The 13,733-nt window shown below is 36.7% G+C and overlaps 1 protein-coding gene across 1 annotated transcript in view; it reads left to right on the top strand.

Moving 5' to 3' along the window:
- Positions 1-5,724, top strand: part of ERP44 (endoplasmic reticulum protein 44) — a 61,000-nt gene extending 55,276 nt beyond the window's left edge. The window contains exons 11-12 of the mRNA XM_081152505.1: positions 3,247-3,349; positions 5,142-5,724. Of these exons, the coding sequence (XP_081008631.1) occupies positions 3,247-3,349; positions 5,142-5,243 (205 nt within the window). The 3' untranslated portion in view covers positions 5,244-5,724. The remainder of the gene's footprint in view (positions 1-3,246; positions 3,350-5,141) is intronic.
- The last annotated feature ends 8,009 nt before the right edge of the window (positions 5,725-13,733 follow it).

Raw genomic sequence — 13,733 nt, forward strand, 5'->3', positions numbered from 1 at the left:
TAACTTAAATGGCAAAACCTTTTTTTTACACTGTAATACATTAAATGAGTTTGTACTACATTATTGTATAAGTTAAAAGTGGTACACAGCATTAGGAAACTGAATCCAGAAATATATAATACAAGAATAATATATCACAACTAAGTGGACTTTATCCTAAGCATGCAAGGCTGGTTCAACATTCAAAAATCAGCCCATGTAATTCAGCATATTAATGAATAAGCAAGAAAAACTGCTGATTGCTGTAATCCATGCAGAAGCATTTGACATAATTTAACGTCCGTTCATGACAAAAATGCTTAGCAAACTGGGAACTAGGAATATATGGAAATTTCCTCAATCTGATAAAGGATATTTATAAAGAACCTATAGCTAATGCCATATTTAGTGGTGAAAGACTAATATTTTCCCCTTAATCAGGAACCAGGCAAAAATTAGGTCTACTGTGTGTCTGTGTGTTGCATATCATTTGCTCTTTTATCTCTCTGATTATAAGAAATTTATGTTCTTTGTAGATAGTTCTGAAAGTTAATAAAGTACCAGAGTGTAAATTAAAAATCACCCATAAATCCACAAGCCAGAGAGCTACAGGGAACAGATCAGTGGTTGGCAGGAGTTAGGGAGAAGAGGAGGGTCTGACTAAAAAATGGGTGCAGGAATTATTCTGTGTCCTGTTTGTGGAGGTGGTAACAAGACACTTATATGCATATGTTAAAACTCATAGAACTATAAACCTAAAAAAATGATTTCTACTGTATGTAAATATTTTTAAATGGTAAAAATACCTTGCACGCAGTTCTCTAAGCTCGTTTAATGATACACTTAACTGTGTGTAAATTTTGCATCACCTAAAAATAAAGATTGTAAACAAATGAAAAAGTGTTTGGAGGATGGGAAACACCTAGGTGTTCTAATTAGAAAAATTTACCCTAAAGTGTGAAAAAAACAATTGAATTTATTATGGCAAGGGTCCGTTTATTTTCCTTTTCAGCAGATAACTATGTTGTCTGTTTTTCCTGACAATATATTGTTGATTCACTGATTGTTACTTAATAATGGATAGTTTCTGCCCACAAGCTAGATAAGAGCTCTTTTGTAGCCTGTTTCTCTACCACATCAATTCAGATACATCCTATCTCCCTTGTCTTTGTCTTTTGCTCACAATTCTTTCTTCTCATCTGTTGACAAGGCGAAAAAACTCAAATTAGGAAAAAATCTATTTTGAGTGTTCTCTAAGAATTTGTTACTTTTAAGATTTAATTATAAAGCATTTCTTGACTAGCAGAAGCAATTCACACTGTATTGGTTGTGATCATCTTTGGACCTTATAAAATAACAAACAGGAGCTTTATCTTAAACATTGTAAATCATTTGCAATTCTTTGCATTGAATGGTTATATTTTAGTACTTTGCTGTGGGTGACAGTAGATGATGTCAGATTAAGTTTAAATCGATCTCCTCTCAGTGTTTGTCTCTGGTGCATGTGCAGTTGCTTCAGCACCAGAGAACCTTTCAGAGGCATTCTGTCAATACAGCTACCTGACAGTCATTTGTATTTGTAAACTGTGCATTTGGCACCTGCTGTTCTCTGTTGCATTGGAGCTAGTGGGGAGCCAAAATGGGTGTACAATGAAGTTATTGGTTAGTACATCTCTGTGGGAGTTATTGAAGGGAAGAAACAGCACTTTCAGGGCCTCAGGAAAGGATAAAAAGAAAAAGAAACTGGTAATAACAACACCAGCCAGCTATTCTTTGCTACCAAAAAATGATTTAAAAAATCAGTCAGTTCTACTAAAGGAATTAAGTGTTTGTCCACCAGTATTTTAATTCTTTTAACAGATATGAAAAACAAAGGGTTTCTATTTAAATATATATATAATGAATTTTTTAAATATCACAGTCTCAGTAGAAGACAATTCATGTGAGAAGAAACATAAATTAAAACCAACAATGGAAAAATGCTTAATTTCTGAAAAAATGGAAATTAAAATGCAGGTGTCTTTTACTTATCAAATTGGCAAAGCAAATTTTAATAAAAAAGACAAAGGTGCTGTCAGGATTTCAAAGAATAAACAGATAGACAAGTAGCAGCAAAAACTGGCTGATGTTTTGTATGTATAATTTGCCCACGCTTTGTCAAAAGTTCTTTAATTCAATGCTTCTACCTTATTGGCTACAACTCAAGGAAATAATTACCAAAAAAAGGGCTGATATGTAAGTTGTAACTTAAAGTCATCAGTAGGTTCTTGGGAACTGTAACTTAAAGCAAAAACGACGTATAATGAAACCAATTTTACCATAGGCTTTATAATGGTCAGTTTTGCTACAAAGCATGTCTCTGTACTGCAAATTTGTGTATACCCTGATTGGTAGTTAGGGGAATGATGTCATATACAATGAGTTGTATTGGTTCATGTTTTTCCCCCTCAGAATGTTTTGAAGCCATCAAAGAAAAAGCATATCCACCATTGAAGAGAATGCCTTAGTGGTGTGTGACGACCTAAAAAAACCCACAAAAAAACCCCACCAGTTTCATGGCCTTGAGAAGTGCTTTTGCCTTTCACAGTGTTAAGCTATCCAGTGAAGCTGCCCCTGTGGTTAAAAAAGTTAAGAAATACCCCCATGTTTAAGAAAAACACGTGAAAAAGCTACACCCTACCTTAGATTATTTGATAAAACTGGTTCTACTGACCATGAATGCCCTCAAGGACCTGCCAGGTTAAGGCCACCAAGGATCATCTGGCTGACACAGGCTTAAATGCTGGTGGAGGCTAAACAGTGCTAATATTTTTGTTCTAGGCTTTTTGTAGGACTCTGGTGATAAAGCTACATAGTTTTAAGTGGGTAATACTGTTTTTGACTTGAGCCCTGTTATTTTCAGTGTGATTTTGTAGAACTTAAGTGTTTTTAGTTACATTAATTCAGGAAAATATATAAATGCCCAACAATAAGGGACAGTTACGTTGTAAGTTTTATGACAGCAGCTTGACAAGACTGATGCATCTATGAAAATGATAAGCATAGAAAATTTTCTGTGTAACAAGTTCAGGAATTAGAGCACAAAACTGATTGTCTAGATAAGGTTACAACTGTATAAAAATGTTTGACATGTACTTGGCCTGTAATAGTTATGGTAGGATGGTGGCATTATAAGGAAAATTTTTAAAAAATTATGTTAGATTGGTAAAATAGAGGTAAGTCCATTTTAACAGCTTAAGCTAAATTTTTATTTGACTTTGGTTTTAGAACTCCTGGAAGACTCAAGCAGTTTGTACTTGACTTACATTCTGGAAAACTTCACAGAGAATTCCATCATGGTCCTGACCCAACTGACACAGCCCAAGGACAGGTAGCACTCTTATTTTTCACTGGGAGCTCTTTTTCAACATAATATGCAAACTATGTTCCTCTTAAAATTAATTTTTAAAGATTTTGACCCTCAGAAAAGTTGCAAGACTGTTACAATATAATTTTTTGGTCTGAGTATGCCTTCTGTGGAATATGGCTATGAAAGGGATAAAGACAGTTGGCTTCAAATAGGAGACAGGAGATGGAAGCAGATAGGCCAGTGAAATCAGTGGGTTCCATCAGTTGTTCGGGCTGTCCTTTGTGGCTGGAAGACTGACCTCACTATGAAGAAAAGAGTGATTTGGTCTTCTTGCTAAACCATCCTAAGAGCCCCCTCACCAATACAGTATTCATAATGCTCAAAACTTAAGGTTTAATGCAGCTTTCCATTCCATATGAGATTTAGAATGCTTGACATTTTGTATTTGAGATATATTCATACATATACAGACATGTATTTTTTTAACCTGAGAATTTTACTATTTTTATATTCCTGCTTTGTTAAACATCCCTAAATTTGCATTTTGATTATTGATTTATATCCCTCACTATACCAAGAAGGAAGATGATATATATCAAACTCTATTTCATATGGCCAAAATTTCAACCCTCTTTTTTGCCCAAAGAACCACATATAAAAGAAAAATAAAGACTAAGTGAATTTCTCTTTACTTTGAGTCACAATAAGTTGAGCGTCAGGAGTTCCTTTTAAGAACCTGATGACATGCTTTTTTCCTTGAAATCTGAGGTCAGATTTTTCTTTGATAATTAAGCAACTATAGAAGCAGGCAGATTGTTGGCAATAACCCAAAAGTGATTATTTTCATCAGATTAAGAAAATATATAGTTTATCATTATTGTATTATCCTAATTTGTTTCAACTTCTCTACTAGACAGTTGAATTCCTTGTATTTTATTTATTCATCTTTGTGTACTAATGGCACCAAATACATGTTTGTTTATAGTAATATAATTTCAGCTAAATTAAACCAAACATATATCTCAACAAAAAATAAATTAAGAATATATTGGGGAAGTGGATCGTGACAAAGTCATATGGGAAATTTGTGGGCACATTGTTTGCCATTATAATGGGAATGTGCCAATAGATATAGGATGTAATATATGTACTATGTGCCTATGCTAACTATAAGGGTTATTAAAAGAATGACAATCATGTTTGCTCTTGAAGAGCTTACAGTGTGGAAATAAAGTATAGACTGTACTACCTTTTCTTAGAAATTCTTGGAAGTCACTCTTATAGTTCTACTGTGTATTTTTATCTGCTGTTTGTGCCCAAGTAAAATAATGCAGAAATTAATTTCTTGCAGTACTGAAATGTTTGTTTTCCTCCTTATGTAAATTCAGTTTTGATCATTTCTGGCATCAAGGTAATTGTAATTCTGGCTACAGAATAGGTGCCTTTAATTCTCTTAGCAGTCATTTGTAAGAAGAAGGGGTTCAGGCCCTAGTCAAGAGTTGTGCCGGCTCTATAGAATGTTCTAGGAAAGTGCCCAGGTGTCAGGTATTTTGTTTCCTTTTACCACAGGAACTGTCAACAGATCCATTCTCAGTGGCTCTGTGGCAGCCCTGCCCTGGAGAATCTGAGTAAAGGCATATGAAATGGGGAAAGGAAGATTTCAAACTTAACTCGTCTTTGGCATACAGTAGCTATCTTTTATTGATTATTAAGCAAATAATTATAGGGCAACTACCACTCATTTAATGTTATTGAAATATTATAACTCCATAAAATATATTGATATAAGAATGTTTTATTCTTTCTCTTATAGGATGGCCAAGATGTAGCAAGTAGTCCCCCTGAGAGCTCCTTCCAGAAACTAGCACCCAGCGAATATAGGTATACTTTATTGAGAGATCGAGATGAGCTTTAAAAACTTGAAAAACAATTTGAAAGCCTTTCAAACAGCAGCATCAACTTACGTGGTGGAAATAGTAAACCTATATTTTCATAATTCTATGTGTATTTTTATTTTGAATAAACTGAAAGAAGTTTTGGGTTTTTAATTTTTTTCTCCCCCGACTCAGAATGCATTGTCACTTAATATAGCCTCTTTTAAAAAAATCTTTTAGGGTTAAAAAATAAAAAGACAACAAGAATCTGAGGCCTATCTGCTTTAAATCTGTCCTGTAAAATTTTTATAAATTAAGTGAAAGGTGACATTGCCAGAAACATACCATTAACTTGCACTACTAGGTCACAGAGGACTTAGGGATGTTTCCTGTGTACTTCGTGCTTTTTTGCTCTTTACATATGATCAGTTCTGTTGGTATTTTCATTATCACATTTCTCAAAGCTAAGGGAGCACATACTCTGGATACTTGGGAGGGGAATAAATTAAAATTTTCACACTGTGTACTGTGTTTTACTAATTGGTTGGATACTGCTTATGAAAATTCCACAGGGGTATATCTTGGATTCTTAATGTATAACTTGAAGAGGAGGAGAGCCATAAGCCAGAACATTTGGCAGGAATTCTCCTTGTGCATTAGGAAAAAGAAAATGAAAGGTGTTATTAAATTTCTATGTGTTTGTCTAACAAAGTGGCATATGGATGATATTTAAAACTTTGAATTATACCTAAATCTTGGAAAGGAAAATACTAGTGGAGCAGGTTATCAGTATTGAACTATATCACTTTTAAGGCTGCTCCTATCATGACACTTTGATTTCCAAAGAGAAAAACCAGCACAAAAATTGAACTTCAATAAGAATTCTAACCTCCTATCTTGTAGTCTTGTTATTACTTGTATAGATCAAAGACAATAGGTACATATGTTTTTAGCTTTTTCCCATTGTGAAATTGTCAGAGGACCCTACCCCCTCTAGATTCTCTGATTTCCAGGCCTGCAGTGTACAGTCAGTTGGATCCCTGTGCCAGGCCTCAGTACTGCCAGGGAACAAAACCAGAGGGAGAGGACCCTCAGTCATATCAGGAAGCCCAATGCCAGAGGACAGACAGGTTAAAAACTGGCTTTCCTCTGGGCCTGGGTTGGTGCTATAGGCCAAGAGTCATTTTATATTTGGAGTCTAAGTCAATCCCAGTTTGGGGAAAGATTCTTTTTAAGCTTAAAAGGCTGACATGTGCCATTATATGTAGTATGTAATATATGTAACATCTTCCAATTCTTTCAAAATAAAGTGAATATTTATAATGGATATTTAATGATTGTTATTTTAAAAAATCAGCCTAGAAGTCTTAGTTATGCATGACTTATCATTTTGTTCGAAATAATAAATGTTACTAATAAAGTGATAAGGGGCATGTTTAGTATATTTTACCAGATTAACCAGAAAAGCAGGACAGAGCTTCCTAATGGTTGGACCTTCATTGCATTTAATTAATAACTCTGAAGTTAGATTTGTAGTCTTCAAGTTAGAGGATGAACCAAATCTGAGGTGGTCAGAATGAAAATTCACAAATATTCAACAAGCTAGTACACAAAACCACAAGTAGCACATACAATTAACTGGAATAATTTCTAATCTTATAATTGTCTTTTAAAAATAATAAAAGATAACACTCAAATATTAGGTTTCAGAGCCCTGGCTTGAGAGCGTTTAATGTAGAAAGGCCTCAAGGAGCACATGTTCAATGTGATCTAAGATAATCAAGTGGCTGTTAAAAAAGTGAGTGGATTTGAGAGGCTCATTATTTACCATTCACACATATTTGGACTTAGTGCCACTACCACTGTCTTTTCTAGACAAGCCACTGAGGGCAAGGATATTGAGTTTTATGTCCGTATCTCCAATATCCAGTATTTCTAGACACTAGCAGTCATCATCAAAATGTTTATTGAATGAATGGGATGCAAAATGACCTTGGGAACTTTTTGTATCCCTGGAAGACTCAGTACCCATCAGGAATTTGTGACAATTTTATAAAAACTCATTAACAAGCTTAAGTGTGAAATAGCAAAATGCATTATTGAAAGTAAATTCTTGTCACAGAGCTAGTATGTGGTGGGTGGGAGGAGGCCTGTGGCTAGGGAAATGCTAGCTGATTCTGCAGGGCCTTGTACTGTACCTTATAGGCAACAGAGATCCATCAACAGATTTTAAGCAGAGAAGTATGTTCATATTTAATTCTGAGAAAGAATACTATGGCAGCAGGTCTAGGTATATTAAAATGAGTCCAGCAGAGGAGACACAATGACCAGAACTAAGACAGTGACAGCAGAGATGGAGAGGAACAGATACGAGAGGTGGCAAAGATGTAGGCTCCATAGAGACTTGTCACCAGCTGGATGTATAAAGACAACTTCAGAAACCTAGAACTCACAATTTAGACTTCTTCCTGTCTGAACCATGAATCGGAGTATTACTGGTGGAAGTCTTCTCATTTTATCCAGTCTACATTGAGTCGCAGGCTCCTCAGCTGTGAAAAGGGAATGAAAGACTACTGAAGAACACAGCTGAGTGTAAAACCAGAACTAGAAGCTGGCCCCTTTCCAGTTTTTCAAAAATTGGTCCAGTAGTGAGGGGGCCATAAAAGGATGAAATTCTGAACATTTAGAGATTGGGCATCTATCTAAAGCATCTCAAAGAGAGCTCTCTGATGAAGTCAAGTTGTCAAAAATCATGTACGAAAGAAGGAAAAACTGGCATCATAAAGGCCAAAATGAGAGTGAAATGTATGACTTTGATATATTAAAGCTCAGGATGAACTTAAATTTGCAGAAAATACTGAAGTTGCCAAGAAGGCATGGGGGAAAAAAGCAGCAAAAAGAATGGATAAAGCAATGTCATGGATTAACAATCAGGAAAAGCAGAATTAAGTGAATTTTTGTTTTTTCTCAAGGAGATAATAGTCTGGCTGGCCACAAATAAAATGACAAAACAAAACAAAAAAATCTTAAATAATTTCAGGGCTCTTAGGCCCAAACTTCAGTATTCCAGAGAGCTGCTGGAAGTTGCAGGTGCTTTCTCTGTTAGCAACTACTGGGAACTTTTGAGAAACCATGGAGGACCTAAGGCGACAGAAGGTTAGAAATGGACATAGAGTATTTCAGTTTTCAAAATAATATAGTAAATGGTTTTACCTATTTTTCTAAATGAAAATCTCATGAACCAAACTGAGATGTTAGTAGTTTATATTTAGGGAAAATATTTCAATAGCTGTAAAGAATAAAACAAAAATCAGTTTTTAAGTCCAATATTTAAAGACCTTGAGGACAATAAGGTGTTTCAGGACCTAAATTGTTTTACGCTCATTATAACTTTTATGTGTTCACTAAAACAGGTTGGATAAGACCTTTGCTTGGCAACTGTTTTTTTTTAAGCTGTGTTTGAATTTTTGTATGTACTTCCAAGTAATAAAACTATATTTATAAAATATTTCTATATTTGAGATTTTACTAATTCAATTTGTCATAAATACCATACTGGGAACATTTTACGTAGAATACAGATAAACCGGAGTCACAAGCTCTTCCAGTTTCGTTTTTCAGATAAATTGAATCAGGATGGGAAGCTACATGAATCCATGTGCTAATAACTCAAACCTGCCTTTAGTTGAAATGTCACAGCTCCCTCTTGCAGAACACACTGGGGAAGGGCTAGCTTGCCATTAGGCAATAGGTTTTTGTGTCACTAGGAGAGGAAAACTGCAGCTTACAAATTGCTTTTCTAAAATGCCCCCTTTCCTCTCCCCTCCCCTACCTTACCTAGTAAATTCCTTCTATCCATCCTTCAATGCCTAGGACAGTGATCACCACCTGTGGTTCCGTAGCCCTTTATGTGTTTTAGAGTACCCAGTCTAATACAAAGTTGGAAGTACATGTATCCCTTTTCCTTGTCACCATGCAAATGCCCTGGAAGCCAAACTATGGCCCCCCCCCCCCTAAATGTATACACACTTTAATAGCTAATAGTTCAATTTTGCAAATGAAATGTATTTTAATAAACACTGCCTTTACAATTATTCAAATTTTTGGGGGCCCCCTATACATATTCTCAGCAACCTAGAACGCTGTAAGTGATCAATAAATCCGATAGGGGAAAAAGCCAAATTACATAATATATGAACAAATGAATAAAGGACAAGAAAGCATCACCGTACCCAAAATGGACTCTACTACCTTATCTGTGATTCACTGTTACCTGCTGTCTAGTCACCTTTAATTCCATATCTTAAATTGGCTAGGGGTCCTCAGTTTTAACCTGGAATAGATTAAAATTGTATACTATGAGAATGGCACTTCAGTGCCCTCTTGAGCCATGCAGAGTCCTGCAGAGGGGCTGGAAACTCACATGAGCACCACGTTTTCTGTGAAGTAGACCTGACCCCTAGCTTAGTCACTCAGCCTTGGGGAAGGACAGACTATAGTGAGTTGACAAAATACATTGTATGGTTTATAAAACATTTACCATTCAGCAAGCATTAATTATCTACTGTGGCCAGGCTAAGGATACAACAGTGAACAAGACTCCCCTATCATCCCAGGGCTCAAAGTTAAAATAGATGGGTAAAAAGGTGATTCTAACAGAACATTGCAGGTGCTGTGCTGTGAGTTAACCTCAGTGGGATGGAGGGGTGTGTGCAGCCTTGGGAATTAGGGGAGCCTTCCTACAGGAAGTGGTTTCTTGGCGAGGAACAGAGAGCTGTCTATATATTTTTAAACCCATCAGGTTCCTTCTCTCCCCCCAGGAGAATTACAGTAACAGAAGCTGTCACAATTCTTTACTAGTAAGTACTGTTACAACAAAGTATTGTTAGGTATTGCTGCCCTGTTCTCTCCCAACTCTGGGCCATTCAGGTAAAAGATCACATGCTTGCCTATCTGTGCTGTTTCTCATGTGTTTTACTTAATGGGATTGGTGCCAAGGAAGAAGATGTATCTCCCTTTCGATGCCAGGTGTAAACTTGCCTAGGTAGGATGAGCTCAATCTTGGAAGGCTGATACTATGATTGTTTTCTTGCTCTAACCACTTCCCAGGAGGGGGAATAGAGCAGAGCATTCTGGGCTGTGCATACAGTGGGGGAAGTAGAACAGGGCATCTATTCTAACTTACCAATTCCTCATAATTCACAATCATCCATGTCTTCATAATAAGCATGGCTTTCTGATTTAAAACATTAAGAATCCATTTCAGAAATTTTCTAGGCTTAGAAGGTAAATTCCCTGGTCTGTGGCTTCTGGACTCCAACTTCACCCCTTAAATTTTAGAGTTTTGTCCAAGCTCAGTGTTCTGGCATCTTTTCTGTTTTCTGGTTCCTTAGAGATTTCTGGTGGTACTTTATAATCACACCAGTAAGTTCCCACTAACCCTAGAATGTGTTTTAATCTGAGCCTACAAATGATAACTTCTTTTGAAACACAGATGCTTTTTGGTTTTTTGTAACTCCACACCTATTTTCATTCTCCTCCTAACTAGGGGACTGTACAATTTTTTCATCCAGACCAGGACATTTACAAGTGAAAAGGGCCCTGGCTGGGTAGTTCAGCTGGTTAGAGCATCGTCCCAATACACCAAGGTTGTGGGTTTGATCCCTGGTCAGGGCACATACGATAGTCAAACGTGTCTCTCACTTTCTGTCGTCTCTTTCTCTTAAATCAATAATAAAGAAGAGTGAAAGGAACCATTAGTAATATCATCACCAGGACATCAGATATAAATAAAAACTTTTCCAGACAAACTGGAATGTATGATCATCCTACTCCTAACCAGATCTTACACATTTTCATGTTTGAATATTTTTAATAGGGATTAAGAAGATTTCTTTTCTACCAGGTACGTCATCATTATACCTTAATAACTGAGCCTTTTAAAAGAGTCATTTTAAGAATTCTTGATATTTTTTTATCAAGTATTTACTCATCTTAGGTGTCTCCCTAACACCCTTCTTGTAGGTACATGACACAATAACAGCAGCAACTAACATTTATACAGGCTCCATTCTAGGCACTTGACATACATTCTTTTAATCTTCACGACCACTTGTAAGATAGGCAAGGTATCAATGGGGGGGGGGAGCAACAAGGGAAGGCCAAGGAAGTCCTGAGTTATTGACCCCCTCTTGACCCAGAAAAGAGGCAGCAATCTGTTATGAACAATAAAACCTAGAGAGGAAAGATAGGGAACTAATGTCTATGGAGAATTAATAAGTGCTGAACACTTTATTCCTTTTCATTCCTAGCAAGTCACTGAGAGGCTGTTTAGTGGAATAAGTACATGAACCTGAGTATTCGAGACCTTGGTTCAGACCCTGTCAATCCTTCAGCTCTGCCTTTGCCAATCTCTGCTTGCCTAACAGAGCAATTAAATTCCTGCTGCTACTGTTCCTATACTCGGATTACAAATCCTTCTTGGATCCCTATTATTCTGACTGTACCAATCTTATGGTAAGATAGGAGGTACATCATTTATTTCTTCAGTGATGCAGTTCCTATACCCCCTCTTCCAAGACATGACTTATGGTTGGAAAAAGAGAAATACCTTTACCTCCAAATTCTGAAATTTTCAGTTCATGACTTCCAAGTCCTAGAGATGTTTTCCCAATTTCTTCTGTTGCATCATTCACTCCTACATTAATATACAAAAGTGAGTACTGAGCAAAGGCTTGAAACCTCTTAGAAAGCTTTTTCCCATTTCAATCATATCCCTGAAACACAGCAGCACACATACCATGGCCTCACGTGGGAGTCACTAACGGGAGTGTAGTTTCTCTCCTCATCACTGTACTTCCTACCATGAAATACTCCAAGAATTAGATGATATGGTCCCTGACACAATCCAGTTGGGGAGACACCACCACCACAAATGACAGAACTTTACACCTATGAAGTTGTAAAACATTGCAGAATTACCAGCAAGTGAAAATGGGAGCCACAGAGATGCAGTGGTCAACATATTTATGAAGAGGTGGAAAAGTGGACTATGAAGGTCTTGGACACTGGGAACTTTCATGACTATTTTCTCAGTGGGTTAATAATGTTTATGGAATAAATAGCAGGACAGGAAGAAAGCAGGAATTAAATATTAAGCAGGGGATCTCACAGCAGAGAGGCAAGAAAGCACAAATCATTTCTTACATGTGGGAAAGGGAAGCAAATATGCCAGATATTCCAGGAATCCAGGCAAATGTGAGGTTATTACTAATGTCTCTGGCAATGAGAGCAAAATGGACTCAAGAGGGTTCTAGTTTTATCTGATACAAAGCAATACATTAATTCCTTTAACCAAAGAATTAAGTTAAAAACAAACTACCCTGACCAGCTTCATCACTCACAACATTGAATCCGCAGGTTTTCTCTAAGCACACTATGCTCCTTCGTGTTTTGAACCCTTTGCACATGCAATTCTTCTGCCACTTGGAAGTCCACACCTGTGTTCAGTCCGGCACAGTCTTCTCTAGGGTCCTGCTCAAACGCCACATGTCACAAGGCCTTCCACTACTTTCCAGGCAGAGCTAGTCACTCTGTTCCATGTGCTCTCATTACTTTGTTCATTCCTCTTTTAGGGTACTTAACACGTTTTATTGTGATTTACTTGCTTTTAGGCATCTGAAGTCATTAGCCCAAATGGTTTAGGAGGGTAGATTTCTATATGTTTAATATTTTTCTATGTGTGGCCCTGGCATTCAATACACAAAAGGCATTCAGTTGAATATTTGTTGAATGAGTGAATTTATTGCATGTTTCCTTACAAGCACCTCAACAACAAAATAAATTCAGTAAGCTTTACAGAATCTGCAGAAATTCTCACCACTGGGCCTTTTCTTGTGCTGACCCTTGCTAACACCAAGGTTTTAACAACAAAATGGAAAATATATTTAGGGGGCTTAATTAATGGAACCCAGGTAAACATCTTTTGAGAGATTAGCCTTAATACAGAAAATCTCAAGTACTTGAGAAATGTATGAATAACATGTACTCTTGATTGTTTTTGTCAAATATTTATTAGACTAGTTTCTCACAGCAGCTGGACAATGGTCCATTCAAGGCTGGGGTATCTGCTGCTGAAGAAAAATGCGCATGCTTTGGCTATCAGATGCACAGATGACAAGACTGACATTGTTTTGGAAGTTAAGAAATTGAACATAATTTCTTTTGGGGGGAACAAAAGATTTCTTTTCCTTAGGAACCAACTTTTAGGCTTGTTCAAGACCTTAAACAAATCTCAGCTGACTTTTTTTGTAGAATATCATTTACAGAAGTTATTTTAGTCTGGGAAAATGTAAACATAGTATGTTACCAGTTTGTACCGTTACCACAGAGAAACATTAAAATCATTCTTGTGGAATATCTGGCTGTCAGTGGCATTATCACATGATGAGTAGTGAGTCTGAGAGAGAAAGCTGGGGGCAGAATATGGAAGGCTATGAATGCCAACCTAAGGGATTTGAACTCTGTCAGGT

This window comes from Miniopterus schreibersii, assembly GCF_964146895.1.
Source record: "Miniopterus schreibersii genome assembly, chromosome: 11".
NCBI lineage: Eukaryota > Metazoa > Chordata > Mammalia > Chiroptera > Miniopteridae > Miniopterus > Miniopterus schreibersii.